The sequence below is a fragment of the Terrapene carolina genome, unplaced genomic scaffold, assembly GCF_002925995.2.
Source record: "Terrapene carolina triunguis isolate 2854851 unplaced genomic scaffold, T_m_triunguis-2.0 Scaffold58, whole genome shotgun sequence".
NCBI classification, from domain to species: Eukaryota; Metazoa; Chordata; order Testudines; family Emydidae; genus Terrapene; species Terrapene triunguis.
In genome coordinates this window covers 51,649,018-51,670,671 of record NW_020664409.1, presented here as the reverse complement: position 1 = coordinate 51,670,671, position 21,654 = coordinate 51,649,018, and the positions used below count along the sequence as shown (strand labels likewise).

The 21,654-nt window shown below is 41.9% G+C and overlaps 1 protein-coding gene across 1 annotated transcript in view; it reads right to left on the bottom strand.

Annotated features, from left to right (window-relative positions):
• RAB2A (RAB2A, member RAS oncogene family) overlaps positions 1-21,654 on the bottom strand; it is a 79,127-nt gene that overhangs the window by 35,016 nt on the left and 22,457 nt on the right. Inside the window, exons 2-4 of the mRNA XM_024198451.2 lie at positions 21,291-21,362; positions 17,790-17,857; positions 162-244 (exon numbers count right to left, since the gene is read on the bottom strand). Of these exons, the coding sequence (XP_024054219.1) occupies positions 162-244; positions 17,790-17,857; positions 21,291-21,362 (223 nt within the window). The remainder of the gene's footprint in view (positions 1-161; positions 245-17,789; positions 17,858-21,290; positions 21,363-21,654) is intronic.

Below are 21,654 nucleotides of genomic sequence, written 5' to 3'. Positions count from 1 at the left end.
ACACCATTTACTACAGTTTTCGCATGGCTTGTATTTCAGTTTATTTTACTCACTCACACCTAAAACGTATCTATAACAGTTCTACAGACAAAAAAATAAAAATAAAAAATAAATCTAATTGTACATTCTAAAATATTTCTGATGTCCTTTAAGTTTCTCACCTTGTAATGTCATATACTAGTAAAGCCCCTGCTGCCCCTCTGTAGTATGACCTTGTGATGGAACGGAAGGACTCTTGCCCTGCCTGTAGGAAAACAAAGTACAATTATTTCATTTATTAAATTACCATCTGTGACAAAAGCTACCAACTTATTAATTACATTGAGGGTTTTTTTTGGGGGGGGGGGGGGGAGGGAAGAACTTGGGGAACAAAACCTCACTAGTTCTGGAAAGAAAAGTCACATATAAGAAGATGACTACAGCAGAATGTCATTAATAAAATAAAAAAAAAAAGGGGGGGGGGGGAGAGAGAGAGAGAAAGAAAGAAAGATCAGGAACAAGACCTCTAAACCTTTTTTGGCAATCCCTGACAACCCAATTTACTGAATGGCTTCACAATACATGAATCATTATTAGAACACAGAATGGACTCCTAGCAACTAAGCTCTGAAGACAAATTTGAAAGGAAGCAAATAACCCAGAGCTTCACATTTGAATTCAATAACCCGCTCCCTGGGGCAGCTGTTGACACTAGAATAAATAAAGCCCATTGTAAATAAATGATGAATGACATCTTTACGCCCACCATCTGCTGGTGTAAAGGTTGTTGGAAGGCCAAGGATGCAGATTTTATCCGTTATATCATAAACTGCAGCCAGCTTTCAACAGTCTTCAATTGGAATTCTTTCAGTAATCATTTTATTATGAAAAACAGAAAATGGTTCAGAATTTAATTTCATATCATTCTGCTCTACACTTAATCAGTTTCCTTTCTATTTGATATATAATGCTTGTCAAAAGGCAACAGGATGTAAGAGTCATCTTCATACCCACTGGTGAATCAAACACCAGAGATCCTGCATAAATTAGGCAGTTTCTTTTTTGTAGATAAGAATTTCTGTTACAAAGGTCTCTCAGCACAAGGGATATGGCCCACTGATTCATATTTATGGTCATAGTGAAAGATTCTCCAGTTTGTTTTTAGCCCTCTGCGCAGTCCAAAATGTCCTTAACCCCTTGGAAGTGTCATCATGCAGCTTCCAGAGAAGATTCACCTGTACTATTTCTATTTGGAAAGATCCATTTCTGCATATATAACAGTATTAAACTCTTCAGGGCAAGGGAACTAATGACAAATGTATTTAGTCAACTGTACAGTAAGAAAACAATTTACAGAAAGTTAAACAGGTTCAGTGGACAGAAGAGTAGGCCTAATCAAGATTCAGCTCCTGGAAAATGCGGAAATGCACAGCAGCAGACCCTGAGCTCCCTTCCCCCATTTCCCCAAGAGAAATGCTCACCAGCATCTCACAACCATGTTATAAATGCTGAGATGTGAAATGTTCACCTCCAATTCTAAGCCACATAGTACAATATGTCTTCTAGTGATGTCAGAAAATGCCACTGAGCAGGATTAAGACATACTAACATTTATGTGGAGAAGACCCTACAGGTAGTAAAATATTGTTACTCAGCTGAAATTAAGATAATGATTTTTGAAAAAAGGAAACCATGTATTCTTAATCTGTTATTTTATCAAAAGAGAGGCTTCTGCCAGATATACAGGCTGGGTCTGCAGGGAACTTACTCCCATTGAATAAGCTTATCTTCCAAGAAAGGCCCTCTTGAATCAGAGAGAAGAGTTCACTAGCAAGAGTGACATAGGCCCTATCTACTCCACAAAAGAATCCAGAATATTAAAAAACAAAATCAAAACTCACACACATTGTTAAGAATACTTTGTTAGAGTTTTGCTGTGGTGTATATGGGTTTCTCAAATAATATTATGGCCTTCCAGGCTAACCAGTAACTTAAACTGTTTATTGAAAGCTTATGCCCTAACCACACTGCGGACAACACACAAACACGCATTTTAAAAAATATAATTTTTATAGTGTTTTCTTGGAACAATTGTAACAAACAGGATTCTAGCCACTCTTCAGGTGCTACGCCCACACATATACATCTTTACAAAGTTAAAAACTGCTACTCTCAGTTTGCGGTGCATATAAACTTTAACAGCAGACAGGATGCCAATAAGGTTTTACAACTCTGTCCTTAGTTCTAAACCCAGAAGCTCCATGAACTCTACAAATATAATTTTGTTTTTCCTAGTGAGTGAATAGTTCTCAAACTCACACAAAGTAAAACACTAGTAAAAAATGGGTTACTTACTGTAACTGTGATTCTTCGAGATGTGATGCAGACATGTATTCCACTTAGGTGTGTTTGTGCCACTGCGCAGAGTCGGAGACTTTTGCCTAGCAGTACCCTTTGAGGGGTGTTGCTTGCGCCACATGACTGTAGCCCCTCCCCTGGCTATATGAGGTGGTGCCACTCTGATCCCCCTCAGTTCCTTCGCACCAAAAGCCTGAGAGGAGACTCCATCGCAGATGGGATGGAGGGTGGGTCATGGAGTACACGTCTGCATCACATCTTGAAGAACCACAGTTACAGTAAATAACTATTTCTTTTTCTTTGAATAGATGCAGGCATGTATTCCAATTAGGTGAGTTGCAAGCAGTACCCCAATCCAGAGGGGTTTGGAGTTTACTTCAATTAGAAGGGCAGTCCTGCAATCCCTACGCCTGCATCACCCTGGAAGATGAAGAAATAGCATAATGGTCCCTAAACATATGCATGGATGACCACGTGGCTGCTTAGCAAGTGTCCAGTATGAAAATGTCACTGAGGAACGCTATCGATGTCACTTGTGCTCTTGTGGAGTGAGCCCCGTGTGCTCTGAGGAGGCGTAGCCAAAGCTATCTCATATGCAGCCTTGATACAAGATGGTATCCATCTAGAGGTGGTCTGTGCAGAGATTGCTTGCCTCTTCATGTGGTTTGCATCTGCCACAAACAAGCAAGGAGAAACACAAAATGGTTTGGTCCTGTCTAGGTAAAAGGCTAGATATCATCTGACATCCAGAGTATGAAGGCGTTGTTCTTCTGGGGAAGAGTGCATCTCAGGGAAAAACACAGGTAAATACATTGCCTGATTCAGATGCAACTGAGAGACTGCCTTGGATAAAAATTTTGGGTGTGGTCACATTACCTTGCCCTTGGGGAACTGAGTATAAGGCAGCTCAGCCATTAGGGCCTGCAACTCTCACACTCTTCTTTCCAAAGTGATGGCAATCAGGAACACTGTTTTCTGAGACAGGAGGGACTGAATGAAGGGCCTGGACTGTGTTTATGTCCCACAAAGGAACTGATTCTTAGACTGGAGGATGTGAGGGGAGAAGCCCCGTCAGAAATCTTGTCAGTATGGCATTGGAAAAAAATGACTTCCCTTGAGTCAGGGGGTGGAACACAGATATTATTGTCAAATGCACTCTCAGTGAACTGAGCACAAGGCCTGATTTCCGAAGATATAGCAGGTACTCCAAGATGTCCTGGATGGGAGCCCTGTCAGTTGGATCCCACAGGTCAAAGACCACACCAAGAACCTCTTCCACTTCGCTAAGTAGGCTGTCCTAGTGAAGCACTTCCTACTGTTGAGGAGGACTTGTCAGACAGCCACCAAGCACTGCTCCTCCTCTTCATTCAACCATGTAGCATACATGCTATAAGGTGCAGGGAGCTGATCGCAGGATGGAGGGTGCAGTCATGGTCCTGAGTGAGGAGGTTGGGATGGAGAGGAAGCAGTATGGGAGGCTGAACTGATAGAGCAAGGAGGTCTGAGAACCAGTACTGTCTCGGCCAAGCTTGAGCAATGAAAATGACCTATGGCCCGATCCGCCTTGAGCTTGAGGATGAGCTGTGAAATGATTGGAATAGGTGGAAAGGCATACAAAAGAGCCCACTGCCAGCTGCGGTCGAAGCTCTTGGAGAGGGAGCCCGGACTGAGGCCCCTCCGGGAGCAGAACAAGTGACACTGTTTTCCCCCCCGTCACAAACAGCTTGATGACAGGGATGCCCCACGTTGCAAAGATGACCCAGAGAACACTTCAAGGACCACTCGTGGCTGAGATGGTCTGCAAGATGATTTTACATTCCTGGCAAATGGATTGCTACCAGAGTGATGTCATCTTTGATGCAAAACACTGACACAAGTTGACTGCTTCCAGACACAGTAACATGGAATGTTATCCCTTGCTTGTTCACATGGTACATTGCGTTGTGAGTATGCGAACCACTGAGCGTATGATGTAGTCCCAGAAGGCACAACATGCACTGTGGATGGCCCAAGGTTCCAACATATTGATATGGACTTCGGCTTCCTGTTCTGAACACAGGTCCTGTGCTCTCAATGAGTCCCAAACCCAGAAGGGAAGCACTGGTAATCACTGACTTGGTTGGAGAGAGCTGAGTGAAAGGGACTCCTTGGCAACATTATGTGGGGACTCCCACTAGTGCAAGGAATCCAGGACTAGTGGAGGAAGGTGAACAAACCTGTCCGAAGAATGCTGGGGAGGGCGGTAAGTTGTCGTCAGCCACATCTGAAGAGGGCAAAGGTGCAACCTGGCAAACTGGACCATCTGTGTGCTACATGTCTGCTTGGACAACAGCCTCAGACGCACACAGACTGTTGTTGATGGCTGAGGCAGAGCTGTTGAATTGCCTGGAAGCGGTTGGACAGCAGGCATGCCCTCAATCTCATGGACTATAACAGGGCCCACTGAATTCAATTTTTTGAGTGGGAGCCAAGGTTGACTTTGCGGAGTTTAAAATGAGTCGCAGACGGTTGAGCAAACGCAATGTGGTGTTGACATGAGTGAGACCCTCCTCTTTGGAGCCATCCTTCAGCAACCAATCAGAAAGATGTGGATTCCCTTCCTCTTGAGATATGCCACGACCATTGCCATGCATTTGGTGAAGACTCGGGGCAGAAAAGAGGCCGAACAGCAAATCATATACTGAAAGTGGCGTTCGCCTATTGCAAAATGCAAGAACTTCCTGTGACTCAGTAGAATCACATGAAAATAAGTATCCTGAAGGTCAAGAGCCGCGAACCAGTCATTTTGAGACAGTGTGGGAGGATAGCCGATAGTGACCATGTGGAATCTCATGTACTTGATGAATTTGTTGAGGCCAGAAAGGTTGAGAATGGGTCTCATCCTGCCCTTGGATTTCAGTATCAGGAGGTACCCAGAGTAAAAGCCGTGGCCCCAGTGTTTCTGGGGAAATTCCTCCACCGCTCCCAACTTCAACAGAGAGCTGACCTGCTTGATGAGCAGTGTCTCATGAGAGGGGTCAGGAAAGGGGTGTGGAGAGGAACTGGATTACATAGCACGATCTGCCAATGTCTAGGTCCCACCTGTTTGAGGTAATAAGTCCCAAGCACTGTAAAAGGCCAGGCTGACCTCAAAGGGACGGGGGGCAGGGGAAAACACAAGGGACAGGGTGATGACTGGACCATTGCTCCGGACAAAGGAGTTAAAATGGATGCTTGGCCTGTCCCTAGGGAAGACATGTGGACTGTCCAAAGTCCGAGCCCGACTGCTTCCTCTTGTGGGATCTCTCTCTCTTTCTAGAATAGTCCTGTTGCTTCAGGGGGAAAAGGTTGCGCAAAGCAATGCTGCAGGCAATACTGTTGCTGCTGTACCCCATACTGGCATCTTTGTGTGGATGGCATGTATACTCCCAAGGACCTCAAGGTAGCCCTGGAATCCCTGAAGGATTGCAAAGTGTCATCAGTTTTGTCCAAGAACAAGACTTGGCTGTCAAAGGGCAAGTCCTCGATTGGGATTGCTCCGGACGTCAACCAGGAAGCCCACCCTCTTAGTTACCACTGAAGCCATAACTATGGCCAAGATGTCCGCAACAACAAGGGTGGACTGCAAGGACATTTTGTGCACGAAACAGCCTTCTGCAGGGAATGCCTGGAACTTCTCACATGAGGCTTCAGGCAAGTGGTCCTTGAATTTAGCCATGGCTGACCAATTGAGGAAGTTATACTTGGCCAACAAAGCTTGTGATTTTTGATCCTCATCTGTAAGGACTATGAGGTGTAGATCTTCCTGCCCAGAAGATCCAGCTGCTTGGAGTCTCTGTCCTTGAGGATAGATTTGAACCTGCCCTGTTGTTTACTGCTGTTATGACTAAGAAATTTGGGGTCAGGAGGGACTAGAACCCCTCAAATCCCTGGGAACAAAGTAGCATTTTTCCATGCATTTTGCCACTGGTGACAGAGGCTGGTATACTCCACAGAGCTCTTGACGGTTCAAGGAGTGCATTATTGATTGGAGGGACACTCTTCTGGAGACAATGGTTTGTAAAATGTCCACCGGTTTATGCGTTTTGTCTTGGAGGAACTCTACCCAGGGATGCAGCTATGCAGTATAAAAGGTCCTGGTATGCCTTAGATGTCCTTCGGAATAGAAGGGGAGGATGAACCAGGCAGCACGGCATTGTCCAGTTATGAGAATGAAGGTCTTGGCTGAGGCAAAACTGGCTCTCGCTCCCAGGAAGATTTACCCAGGAGGGAAGACTCCATTGGCTCCGCATAGAGGAAGACCACCAATGCCTGGGCTTGCAGTTGATCCAAAGCCACCACCGTCAACCTAGTGAGAGAATTCGGCTTCAAATGGTACAAAGAACAGGATCTCTGCGAATGAGGAGCATCCCACTGAGTCCAAGGCCACTGATATTGGTGGCCAGTAGGGGCTGGGCCAGGGACCTCCATCCTGGACACAGGGCACTCGCCAACCTGGGGAACCATACTGGTCCACTGATAGCCCCCCGAGTTCATTGGGTGATGTGGAGTGCGAGGATGACAACTCTGACTTGGACTCAGAGCCTTAGAATCTCAGCAACATGGGTAGAGTGACTCCTGAAGGAGCCAACAGGTGGCCCGATTCATCTGGTGCCCAGAATGAGGTGTGAATTGGTGCTCTCAGTGAAAGTGGTATTGCCAGTACCAAGCAGGCCGATGGACACAGGTAGTGTTGGTCCCCGCAGAAACAGCAGTATCGGAGTGCCCAAATGCATCAAAGATGGCGAGAGCCGCCATGAGAGCATTTGCAGCATCGAACGCAGCAGGGCCAAGGAGTCCTGGTGCCAAAGGTCCCCCACACCGATTCCAGTACCAGCTCCATCCCCATCACAGGAAGGGGAGTGTCAGGATGCAGTGTCGACAGACATGGAGGTTCAGTGGATTACTCCACTGGAGGGACCACAGGTGGCGCAGCCCTGGGGAATTCCTGGATTATGGTGACATTGGGACTGAAAGGCAGAGTTGGTCTGCGACTGCCTGGTACACTGATGACATGGACACAATCGTGACTGACATTTCCCTCGTTGGTACTGGACTCAGACCCTGGAGGCTGGAATTGGAGTCAATGGTATGGGGTTTCTGCCCTTCCAACTTGGTGCCAGAAAAGGGTCAGAGGTACCCATGCCATCCCACACATTGGAACTGGCCCTGTGCCAGTCCGTGCTTTTCCTGGGGAAGGCAGTGGTGTCACATTGCAACCTGGAGCAGTCCAGATTGTTTTTATGAGACCTCTTCCTCAGCACTGACAACAGAGAATGGCTCCTCTGCCTCTTTGGCAAGGCGCCTACTCCGGAACAAGAGGTGGCAGCACTCTCTGAGCCAGAGGATGATATTCAGCCCAAGGAGGGCCTCAGTACTGGATCAGGCTGCATAGTCTGTTCAAGCAGGTGCTGTTTCCGGCAAAGGTCCTGCACCACCTGAGTCCACTTTTTAAATGATTTACAAATTGAACACCGCTCTTTAGAGGTGGGCCTCGCTGAGACAAAGCAAGCACCGCAAGTGGGAGTAGGTGTTGGGGATCACTCCTACACAGGAAGAACAGTGTTTAAACCCTGGTGAGGAAATCACTGGGCAACACTATTAACTAACACTAATACAATAAACTAGGCTAAGACTAAATGCAAGATTGAGAGACTACAACCACACAGAGCTCCAACTCCAGCCAGAGGCGGTGAGAAGGAACTGAGGGGGATCAGGGTGGCACCGCCTTATATAGCCAGGAGAAGGGTCAAGGTGCGAGGTGCGACCCTCTATAAGTAGTGCTAGGCAAAAGTCTCCAGCTCCTGCGTGCTGGGCACACATATCCCTAAGTGAAATACATGTCTGTACCTACTCAAAGAAATTTTCCTCCCAAACAGAATTTATAAACCGTATTTAAGCTAGTCTGATATGGTTAGGCATTTGCCACAAATACTTCTACATTAAGGTTGCTTGTTTGTCACGATCATAAATGCCATTACAAAAAACCATGACCGGTTTCTCCATCCTCTACTCCCTGAAAAGTCGTAGTCTGTCACCCTGTCTAGACTGCTACTGAACTGCGACTGCTCTATGAAGCTTTACAAATTTGGCTCCATGTACATACAGCGCATGGGTTTTGAAGTTATTGTAAACATTTATTGTCAAATATCTGAAGTCATATCATAATTTCCCTTCATGAAAAATATTGTGCGCCATGACTTTCCCTTAGAAAAAAGCCATAAAAGTCTATAATTTTATTTTATTGACAGAATAGTCATCACTTTTGCCATTTTTTGCCACAAATAATCAACCTTAGTTATTACCAACACCACCTGACAGAGGTGCTAAGTAAATTTACAGCTCAGTACTTAACATTTGTTTGAGGGCACAAACATCAGCACTACATCAAGCATGCCCTCAGATAGATATGTTCTCAACACTCTACCTAAATGTAGTTTCTTTTCACCCTAAATAGAATAAGAGTGGATAAATAAGTTTCTATAGAGAAGACCATAAATTTAGATTTATATGCAATTAATTATCTTGCTCTTTAATGAGTAATGTCTTTTATTCTAAAAAAGTGTGTATCAATCATCATACTGCAGAAACACATTTCAAAAAGAAGGCCAAAATAGCAGATAGATACACACCTACAATTGATTTTTAAATATGGATAATTTTAAGCCCTGCTAATCTGAAACACATACACGTTAAGGCTTCCTGATACCAGCAAAAAAAAAAAAAAAAAAGTAAAGAGAAAAGCAGTGTTTATTAAGCAGCCATAAAATAAGCTTTACATTTTCCCAGTAACCTTATATTAAATACATTGATTCACACATTTATAAAAAGATTTCATGTTACTACTTTGCAAGTCTGATCTGGTGGGACCAATTTGAGTTTAACTACTTATGATGCCAAGAATGACATTTATGAAAAGAGCAGACTGGAAGCTGAATATAAAATTAAAAACGGGTCTGACACTGTATTATACATTCATATGGAATAGACAAAGAAATAGGATTAATCAGGTTCCTTGTAAAAGCCAATACAGTATATTCCCATTTATCCAAAACCATATTATCCAAACCTCCACAGCACGTATCTTATGCTAGAAGACAAGAAAGGGATTTGAATAATACATAGGTTCAGATAGAGCAGAGATCCCCGGCTAGGACGATGACGACGAGCCCCCAGCCATGGGGGAAGCTACCCTGCTTCTGAAAGGTTCCTGGGGCAGCACAGGGAGCCCTTTGCAGCCCTGCTGTCACAGCCCCACTGACTCAGGTTTTGTCGACAAAAGTCAATAGAGTCGTCCGGTTGCGTGGCAAATCAGGACCTCTTTTTGACTCTGGAGGAGTCTAGCCAGTCCCACCACTCCAGCTCCGATACACGATTCCGGAGAGGGGAGCTCCGGTAAGTGATCATTCTGCTTTAATACTGCATGGTGTGTGGAGATTGAGCTCTCATTTACTTTGTTACATGGAAAAGGAAGGATAAGGGTCAGAAATTAACAACACAGCCTGTGGGGGCCAGGAGGAAAAGTTTGTTCATGTACACTGGGATTTCCTGGGAATCCTCCATAGTGATCGCTAGGAAACTTTCCCATAGGTATTCTGCAATCCTCTGCCTAAGGCTCCTAAGTTTTGCTAGGCTACCATGTAGGGTGACCAGATGTTCTGATTTTATAGGGACAGTCCCGATTTTTGGGTCTTTTTCTTATATAGGCTTCTATTATCCCCCACCCCAATCCCGATTTTTCATACTTGCTGTCTGGTCACCCTACTACCATGCAGACTAGAAACTTTTAAAAATGAAAGATGAGATTTTATGCCCCAAGACTCAAAACTCTTGGAGTTGGCAATACTGTCAATCTGTTCCTTATGAACTAGACAGGCCACCAGTTTGCTTCACACAGATCCACGGATATCTGTCAGGTGGTAACTTCTGATCAAAATAGGATCTTAATTTCAAAATGCTTGAGGCAAGATGCTCCATAGGACTACCACCAACCCAATGTCATTCAAGTACCTTAGAAACGTAGGGCCCTTACTAAAGGTTTCAAGAGCTATTAGGCTCTAAACTTTACCACAAACTAAATAAAGATTTTTTTTTTTGCGACAAGTTTATTATGTGTCAAAAGTATAGCTAGACTTTTAGGGTTAAATTCACCACCGTGCAGAAGGCCAGCACAACACCTATTCATAGATTCCAAGCTCAGAGAGGACCACTGTGATTATCTAGTCTCACCTCCAGTACAGTACAGCCACTGAACTTCCCCAACATAATTCCAAGAGCATATATCTTTTAGAAAAACATCCAATCTTGATTTAAAAATTGTCAGTGATGGAGAATCCATGATGAACCTTGATGAATTGTTCCAATGGTTAATTACTCTCGCAGTCAAAAAAAATAAAATAAAAAAAATTCAGCCTTATTTCCAGACTGAATTTGTCTAGCTTCAACTCCCAGCCATTGGATCATGTTATACTTCTATCTGCTAGATTGGAGACCCCATTATTAAATATTTGTTCCCATGTAGGTATCTACAGACTATAATCAAGTCACCCCATAACCTTCTCTTTGTTAAGTTAAATAGATTGAGCTCCTTGAGTCTATCACTATAAGGCATATTTTCTAATTCTTTAATCATTGTCATGGCTCTTCTCTGAATCCTCTCCAATTTATCAACATCTTTCTTGAATTGTAGACACCGGAACGGGAATCAGTATTCCAACTGCAATTGCACCAGTGCCAAATAGAGGGATAAAATACCCTCTACTCCTATTCGAGATTCCCCCGTTTATTCATTCAAGGACTAGATTAGCCCTTTCGGCCATAGCGTTGCATTACGAGCTCACATTGAGCAGATTATCCACCTCAACTCCCAAATCTTTTTCAGAATCACTTCTTCTGAGGATAGAATCCTCCATCATGTAAGTATGGCCTACATTCTTTGTTCCAAGATGTATACATTTACATTTGGCCATGTTAAAACACATATTGTTTGCTTGTATCCAGTTTTCCAAGCAATCCAAATCACTTTGAATCAGTGATCTGTCCTCTTCATTTTTTTTTACCACTCCACCAATGTGTGTGTCATCTGCAAATTTTATCAAATGATGATTTTATGTTTTCTTCCAGGTCACTAATAAGGATGTTAAATAGCATAGGACCAAGAACCACAATCCCTGCAGGACCCCTCTAGGAACACAACCATTTAATGATGATTCTCTATTTACATTTAAGTTTTGAGACTTATCAGTTAGCCAGCTTTTATTCATTTAACATGTGCCATCTTGATTTTTCTAGTTTTTTTTTTTTTTTTTTTTTTTAAATCAAAATGTCCTGCGGTACCATGTCAAATGCCTCACAGAAGTCCAAGTATATTACATCAACACTCTTACTTTTATCAACCAAACCTGTAACCTCAAACAAAAAAGTTATCAAGTTAGTTTACAGGATCTATTTTCTATAAACCCATGTTGATTGGCACTAATTATATTACTTTCCTTTAATTCTTTATTAAAGAAGTCCTATATCGGTCACTCCTTTATATTGCCCAGGACTGACGCCAGACTGACAGGCACACAATTACCCAGGTTATCCCGTTTACCCTTCTTATGTAATAGCATACATTAGCTTTCTTCCACTCTTCTGGAACTTCCCCGGTGTTCCTAGACATACTGAAAAATCAACAGTAACAGTCCAGTAAGGTCCTCCGCCAGCTCTTTTAGAACTCTTAGATACAAGCCACCTGGACCCATGGATTTCAAGATGTCTAAATTTAGTAGCTGCTGTTTAACATCCTCCTGAGATACTAGTGGAATAGAACGAGTGCTATCATATAGGACAACTTGATCTGTTCCCCCCCCAAACTACTACCCCAGAAAGATGCTTGTTATCAACCATACTGTACAGTGTATAATACACACTTGCAGTTTTCATTTTTCATTGAGACATAAATGGATCTTATTGCTTGGCCTTATATGTGCGTGCAAGCCTACTTGCAATCAGACTCAAAGGGGTCCTGCATTCACTTAGAACTTGAAGATACTTTCTCAAATACACTAGATTAGCTCTTTATTTTCGGTTTTGAAGATGCAAACAAGAAATCACAAGTTAGAATAGAGAGTAGAGATCTAGTACAAGTCAATCATGTCTCAGCAGTTTCATAACTGGACAGGATCAGCAATAGAAAGTCTTATCAGAAAATACTGGGTTTCTCTCTGTTAGTAAGGATCAAAGCCATTTTCTCCTCGGTAATCAAGATTTTGGACACTAGAAATACAAGATGCTGGACATAAATTACTAGTTTCCTCAGTAAATTTAAATTGTGCCACTGCTATATATTTTTTTTTCTTGTGTAGACAGCTTTATCTTCTGATTTGTGGCATATAATGCATAAAAAAAAAGCTTATATTGGACATAACTGACTGACTTGTTTGTACTACAATAGCGCAATGGCCCCATTCAGTAGTGGGGTCCCTTTGTGCTACATGTTATACAAACTTCACAAGACATAGTGAAAGTTTGTGACCTTTAATTGCAAACATTATCTATTCGTAACTGAGATTTTTTAATTAATTTACACACATTTTATAAATAAGCTCTCAATTCACTAAAGCTAAGAACTAGCCCATGCAATTTGGGCAAAAGGATATCCAGGTTGGTTGCCACTCTGGGACAGTTCTTAAAGTATGGTCTGTGGAATAAAATATTTTAGATGGAGTGAAAGGGGAGACCGATATGTGCCCTTAAACTGTAGTTCTGAAATATTTTTACACCCAAGATGTGTAAATAAATTAGAGAAGCCAACCACACATGAGCTTCACTTTCATGCAATGACTACTCCTGGGGGAAGGGGGAATTCTGCACCTCTGCGCACGCACAGAATTCATGCCCAGTGCAGATTCTGTTTTCTGCGCAGAAAACAGATTCTGCCCAAGAAGTTCTGCAGTTCCGCCTCTCTCCCATTAGAGGCTGCTGTGGCGCCAGAACAGCCAGCAGCCAGTTGACCGTCAGTAGCAGCCAGCTATGGCCAACACAGCTCCCTGCACGTGGAACTGAGGAGCTACTGGGGTGACAGCATTAAGCCAAGGACTGAATGGGAGGAGGGCTGCAGGGCCACACGGGGACAGGGGCAGATGTGCTCAACTGAATGGGAGAAGCTAGAAATCAGTCAGGGTCAGCATGGGCAAGGCTACCCAACTCCCTAACAATCCCTCCCTCGCCTGCAACCCCTCCCCAAAGTTCCATATTTCCCATCCACACCCAACAATCCTCTAGGTTCATTCCCTCTTCCTCAGGTCCTCCGTTACCTCCAACTTCCCCAAGCCTTTGCACTGCTTCTGAGGGGTGTGGGAAATTCATTTAAACGACAACACAGAAAGGTATTACTCAAAGTTCTGTATTAATTTGCCTAGTAAGGAATCTATTTGTCAAAAAAACATTTCCTGAATCTTTTTTTTTTTTTTTTGGTCTGTACTGTTACAGACATACTTGCTGACAGGTATTCTGAAATAAATTTCCAAAATAATTGAAACTGGCGTGATTATATTATGTTGTTATTTTGACAAATAAAATATACAGAATTTTTAATTTTTTTGGCACAGAATTCCACCAGGAGTAAATGACAGATCCACCCTGCAATAATTTATTCCAGAAAAATTTGGTTCACTTCCACCTAATTCAGGGCATTCTCAGAAAACCTATGTAAAAGCAATGTAACTTACCTGCAAAGTTATTCAAGACACACATTTTTCATAAGAGTGAGCTTTTCCATAAAGATTTGTAAAACAAATAACTTTATCTGTGGACAGTTCAACAGCTATCTTTTTAGGACACTTTTTAGTACCTAGAAAGTAACATATGAGTTCAGAATAATCCTCAGCATTCTGAGATCCTTATTTCAAAAACAGTTTGGATTTCTAGAGGGAACAAGATATCCAAGTGCAAAATCCAGTGCCTATACTTCCCACCCTAAATTAGATACACCGGTGCCTATTATGTTCAAGCTGTGAAATTAAAATCCATCCTTTTGAACATATTAAAGAGATCTCCTTTAAGTCACAGAAACCAGAAGCTTCTGTTTACTACTGGTAAAATAAACTGAGATCACTGTGTGAAAACATGAACACTGCTGAGGTCTTTAGGTTTTAAATAAAGCCTACACTTATCTGCAGAAGCAATTTTAGCTTCCTTAACAAGGTCATAAAGATCTGGTAAGGGCAACAGGAAACATTTTCCTCTCTTCTCCCACCTAAAGCCACATCTTAAGCAAGGACCCAGTTTACTTCCGTTGCTGCCACATACAGGGGAAGTTTGGAGAAATTCCTGATGAACACAAGAAGATACACCACCACTGAAGAAATCGGAAGGAATCTTCTTTCATTGTGGAGGTGTTCAGCCAGTTTCTGAAACAGGAACATGTGTGCTCTCAGACAGTGAACCTATATTACAACTACAGTGGATATTAGCAACCTCTCGGTTGCCAGCAAACAGTTGCCATTCTCTGAAAGCTGCCTTTAAGTGAAAGCCTGGAGGCAAGGCCACAGCAGAGAAGGTGGTTGCAGTCCAAATGCCAGAAGAGCCCCTGACGGAGATCCAGCACTACAGGCTAGAAGAGGAGGCTGCTGGAAAGGGCTCCCAGGGCTTGCCATTGTCTCTCTCCCTGCACTCTCTGGAATGCACCCTGCCCTGGCACTGAGGGGCCAGGCATGGCATGTCCCAGTGCTTTCTTTGCTGGCTGCAGCCCTGTAAACCTGCCTGCAGCTGGGGCTTTCCACGGGGAACAGGGACACTGGGGGGGGGCTCCCACAAGGCTGCACAGTTCCTCTTCTTGCAATCTCCAGGCTGCAGACTCAGAGCCAATAAATTAATTACTAGTGGAACCCCTCTTCCAAAGAAGTTGTCAATAAGCAGCACGACAATTGCTAATATCCAAATTCTATTAACATTCAAGTCAATGGGACAGAATTGGTTCTTGGGAAAAATGTTGCTAATAACCGAAAGTTGTCTTTATCAGGATGGCATCCACTGTATAACCAAACACGTGAATGCAAAGTTAGAGGATCTCTCAAAAGATAGCTGGGATGGAGGTACTTATAGGTGAAATGGAGATTACAACTTAGCGATAAAGCCCCATTGTGGTTCAGATGCTGGTCCTTGCACACAGGCTGTGTGTTTGAAAAAACTATTTGAAGGTACAGACCACTCCCCTTGTGAACCCAGGTTAAAGACAAAATAAGCGTACAGTTAGGTCCCTACCAAATTCACAGTCCATTTTGGTCAATTTCACAGTCATAGGATTTTTAAAATCGTCAATTTCATGATTTCAGCTATTTGAATCTGAAATTTGATGGTGTTGTAATTGTAAGGGTCCTGACCCAAAAAAGAGTTGTGGGGGTGGGTTTGCAAGGTTACTGTGTGCGCGCACATGGGGGGAGGGGAGAGACTGCTACCCTTACTTCTGCACTGCTGCTGGCGCTGCCTTCAGAGCTGGGCAGCTGCAGAGTGGCGGCTGCTGCCCAGAAGCCCAGCTCTGGGGGCAGAGTTGCCGCATCAGCAGCGCAGAATGAAGGATGGCATGGTATGGTATTGCCACGCGTACTTCTGCGCTGCTGCCTGCAGAGCTGGGCCCTCAGTCAGCAGCCGCCACTCTTCGGCTGTCCAGCTCTGAAGTCAGCGCAGAAGTAAGGATGGCAATACCGCAACCCCCATAAAATAATCCTCTGGTCCTCCCTGCAACTTCCTTTTGGGTCAGGACCCCCAATTTGATAAACACTGGTCTCCCCCTTGAAATCTGTATAGTATAGGGTAAAAGCACAGAGAAGACCAGATTTCACAGTCCGGGACGTGTTTTTCCATGGCCGTGAATTTGGTAGGGCCCTACTTATGGTTAAAGATATGGCCAGCGGGTTCACAACTAAACTTGTCCCCTGGCCTGACCCTGCCCCACTTCAGACTCTCAGCGTAACTTCTTTATACTGACTGTACAAGCTATAAAGCAGAATTACACTAACTAAATTCAGAGCCTTCCACAGCCATAACTTGGGCCAGAATATTTAGATATAAACCTGTAGTTACCCAAGTTCAGAAGTAAGTCCAAGGCAACAGAGTAGGAGTTCTCAAACTATGGTCTGCAGAACACTTTCTGATAGTAATATGCACTAACAAAACAGGAAGAAAATACTACAAAATAAGTGAAGAATTGTAAGGAGATATTTACAGGAAGAACACAAAAACTGGTTCACAGAATGAAGACTCTCATATGTGTGTTAACTTAGTCTTTTTGTTGGTGAACTTTATCAAGTGTTACTAAAAAACAAAGGTGTTTACTAATTGCTTTTAAGAGACTAGAACTTGAATAATTGACCTGCCAAAGCCAACACTGGCATTTCCATCCAAACCCAGAGCATTTGCGAAGTATATTAAGAAAAAAAATTCTACTATGGGTCCCATGAATGAAGACATTTGTGATGGTTATGCTTTCTCTTGCAGAAATTCACTTTTTTTAAAAAAGGTAATAAATACATATAACACTAGTCAGTTGGAGAGTCTCTATTTGGAAATACAGGTAATGTTGGGTTTGATGCCACAAGCTCCAAGAACAGGAGGGGATTTATTAAAAGAAATAGACAGATATTTTTCTCATTATCTAGTTTATGCAACACATTTTCTCAAATCATTTATTTCTTAGACTTAGAAAAATATGGGTCCTTAAACTGAGTGCAGTTTTTAAGCCACTGTCACCATAAACAAACCCCTGACCAACACAAATTCAGGAAAAAGTAACTGAAGTTATATTTTGACAAATTTCAAATAGAAAATAAAAAATAAACACACGAATGATGGAAATATTCACATTTAAGAAAGTTTAACCAAATGAGGAAACATGAACTTAGTAAGGGCCTCGTGTCTGTCCATCACAAATATGAGAGGTGGGAAAAGGGGGAGACAGAAAAATTCACTGTCAGTAGCAAGTTTAAAAAAAAAAAAAATTTGTTGAGCGCCTCCTGGACAGAATCAAGCAGTGGAGGAAACTCCACAGTTAAAAAGCAAACACTCAGCTATAATTAAATTGGTTATCCTCATAATGAAACAAAACTGAATATTAAAAATGCAGCATCTCTCTTTAAATACACAGGAAAAAATGATTTCATGTCTATGAAAGGTTCACACCGCCACAACATGCTTCTGAGGTACTGCTAGAGATACATTTTATACCTAGCAAGTACTTATTACATATTTCTATTCCTTCCCATCTTCTTATGGAGTTTTGTCTTTGTTCCTAAGAGTTACAGTGCTAAATTCATTAAACAGCAAAAACTGCACAATTTTTAAGAAGTACTTTGAATATAAAAATTTAGAGGAACCATAGTGAATATTTAATCTTTACAGAAAATAAATGCATTTAAATGTATATACAAAGAACACGTTTTTATTATGCTTACCGTATCCCATATCTGAAGTTTTATCTGTTTTCCATCAATTGTTATCATTCGAGCACCAAATTCTACACCTGAAGAGATTTTAAGAGTTACAGTGTTACTACCCAAGAGGGAAAAATCTATCCAACATGAAATTAAACAGGTGGGGTAGACTTAACCCAACTTTGTAACCATAGGAAGCAACCTTGCAGTGCACTTTTACTTTATATTATACTTTAGTTTAGTGGTTCTCAACACACAGCCCAATCAGCACACAGCTACAGCTCAGGACCACACAGAGAGCTACATATGCAGCCCACAATGGTAACACAGGTTGAGAACCATTGCTCTAATTGCTTTCCTATATTGCTTTTACTGCTTTAAACGTGCATTGCTTTTTCTAAATCTTCCAAAAGTCTTAATAAAAAGGTGTTTCCTTAGTTCAAGTGGGTGAAAAACAAACAAACCACCCATGTGTCTGTTTAGGCTTACACAGGAAATTAAAGATAAACATACAACCCTACTCATTTTTGTTCTTTATATCCAAGACTGTTACTGGAATGCTACAATTAATGTTGATTTTCATTACTTTTTCAAAATATAGATTCATACACATTTTACATAAGCAAGGCTAAACCACAGAAATTCAAACAGTAACAACAAAGAAAGTAAAAATTCTGACCATTTGTCGTTAGTACAGCAATAAAAGCATGAAGTAAATATTGCTAACACTGTATAATCGATATCTGTAAAGAATTTCATAGTTTCTCAAATAGTTTTTTTTTTTTGATGGACAGGGTCAATTTCTAACTAGAGAAGTTTGTGCTTATATTACAATTTAACAGCTTGATGAATCAAAGTAAAATTGTAGAAATTTTGAGCACTAATCAAAGTATCTCAAGGCTCCCGTTAGCTTCCCCAACTATAACTGCTAAATACCCAAAATAAAAACAAAAACAACTTGGGTGAGACAGTGGTAAAAATGAGATTAGTTTGAAAAATAAATGAATTTTACTCAAGGTTGGATTAAGTTGGCAATGTTTATTGGTGAGTGTAAGAGATTGTGAAAGTGACCATAGTCCGTGAAATATAGCTCCTTAACAGGCCAGTTTAACAAACATCAAACTGTACCAATAGTACTAACACATCATAACAGCAAAAGATTGATGCTGCCCACCTGAGCAGCACTATTTACATGTGAAAGAGACTTGTTGAGTGGACATGGCACATCAACAAGATGGGATCTGGGGCATTTCTTCAGTACATAAGCACAGGACTATTTCTTAAGAACAGATGCTTCAACAGTTCTGGTAAATACTGTGGGAAAAGTTTTCAAACTTGGGTGTCAGATTATGCTCCTCAACTCAGGGTTAGGCCCCTAAATAGAAGTGATCTTACTTTTAAAGCTGTTGAACTCTCACTGTCATAACAAAGTCAATGGGTTCTGCAGGTACTCACTACTACTGGAAAATAAGGATTTAGTAGTTTAGTTTTAGGCACTCAATTTGAAAATTTTGGCTAGTGTCTGCAGACACGCAAGGGTGGGATTTTCAAAGGAGCTTAAGGAAGTTGTACACCAAATCCCATTGAAAGTTGGAACTTTAATACCCAGAGGTACATTTGAAAATCCCAGCCTAAGTCTCTTTCTATAGCAGTGATACTCAGACCTCAGTGGTTCAGGAGCCAAATTAGCAAATCAACTTTACCCGAAAGAGCCAAGTAGTGTGAAGTCGTTGTTTCATTTACTATAGTACTAGATATTAATATTTAAACAGTATGACAGTGGAAATATTTAGTTTTTTAATAAATATATTATGCTCACAGCAAAATGACTGACCAAGTATTGCTATTTTATTAACTACAATTGGTTAACATAGTAAAAGCATGCTGGGAGAAAGTACACATGGGTGGCATAGCCTGAGAGAATTGTGGTGGGTGGGTAGGGTATCTGGGGCAAACTCTTCCCATTCTTTCCTTTCCTCATCAGGCTCTTAAGTTCTGTTCTTATCCCCCATTTTGTCCTTCTATAGGCCCAGACATTTTAACAACTCCAGATCTCAACCCCTCGACACCCTTCCTGTCAGCAACTGCCTTCTCCCAGGTCTCCAATGCTGGCTGCTGGCGAGGTAGGCAGAGCAGGCACTGTAGTCATCATGGGAACTGCAGCTCTTTACCATCACCCAGATGGGAACAGGAGAATCCAGCTAGCTGCAGAAATACGTGACAGGGCGGCAAATGCATGAATCTTATTCAAGATTTGACATACTTGACTGCCCTGGTCTTGAAAGAAAGATGACAAGAAGTCTGCTTCCAAAGACAAGTCCTGGTTCTTTATTCAACCAACCTACCTGGTTCCAAAACTAGGGGGAACAAAGCTGCTGCTAAGGCTGACAGTTTGAAGTACTTCAGAGACAGCTGCGTACAATGACTGGGAGGTCTGTCAAGAGACAGACCATCCTGCACTGTTCTGCTAAAAGAGGAACGGTTGTTTGTTTTGCACTTGTCCATTTTAAGTACTCCCACAGGAGAGGAGCTTCATTAATCTAAGAGAAACTATGCTAGAGAGTGGAAAGCAAAAGTGGGTACAGACTCATGTTGTCCGTCCTGTGCAAGGCTGAGCATAATTGGGGACGCTACCTTAACAGGGACCTTGAAATAACCTGAATTGTAGTTAAAAGATTCTGCAATTTTATATTGGCTGGTGCCTGTTCAAGCATAGCTTAAGTAAAACTCATCTGAAGACCATTCTTCTCCACAAGAGAAAAATTACTTCCCATCCCATGCATCAGAAGTATCCATCTGCTTCACAGTGGAAAGTAAAAAATTGCAAATTTGTTTCATACGAAAAAATTGAAGTCAAGTCACAGCTAATACATTCCCTCCCAGCTCACTCATTTCATCTACCTCTCCCACCATCAGACACACCTCTTACACATGCAACCTCTCCATCATGCCCATCCAGCTGCACAACCAGGCCTCAAACCTTCCCCTTCCAGGTGATAATTATATCCACAATTCAACCTTTTGCCATCAGGAAACTCTATACAATTTCTCATCTAGTAAACACAAAGGTTGAAGTCTGCTTTGTTTTTAATCTTAATTTTATGCTTGTGGCAAATGGCAGAGAGCCCTGGAGACTGAAGTCTGACCCACTGAGAAAATGCAAGCTCTGCATATCATTCTACTAATGTGCTTCAAGCCTGACCAGTTTCTATGCCCACTCAATCTATGGCCTTCCTGCAGAGGCAGCCAAGGAGGTTGCAAATTATGAATGTGGAGCACTTTTGTGATGTGAATATTTACACACTAAGAACTGGATTAGCATCTTATTTCACATCAGTTATGATATAGCCAGCAGACAGCAAAGATATACGATTTGTGCCACAATAAAACAAATGGCAATTAAGTGAAAGGATATACAACCCATAGCCAACACGTTGAGGCACCTAGCTGTCCATCACCCTTAAAAATATATCCTTATTTTTAAATACCTTTTGAATAGAATATTTAATAGGAAGAACTTACCAATAGTTAGGTCATGCACTGGTTGAAACCTTTTGTCTGTAAACTGTAACAATAAACATGATTTCCCAACACCTGAAAGAGAGAATATTTTCTTCAAGCAAATTCAAAAACTTTACTTAAGCTGCCGCAATTAAAACCTAATTTATAACTCATTTAAAACAATATATATCAGACAATTTATCATTAGACTCCATTTTGATATACAGGACCTGACATTTGTTTATCCAAGTCATATTATATTAGAATATAATTATATCCTTGTCTTACATATTTTAAAAAAATTCACAAGTGTCTGGAAGATGACAACCACAATTTTAAGATTAACAGTTAAAATAATACACTATCTTTCATTCTCTCATACTGT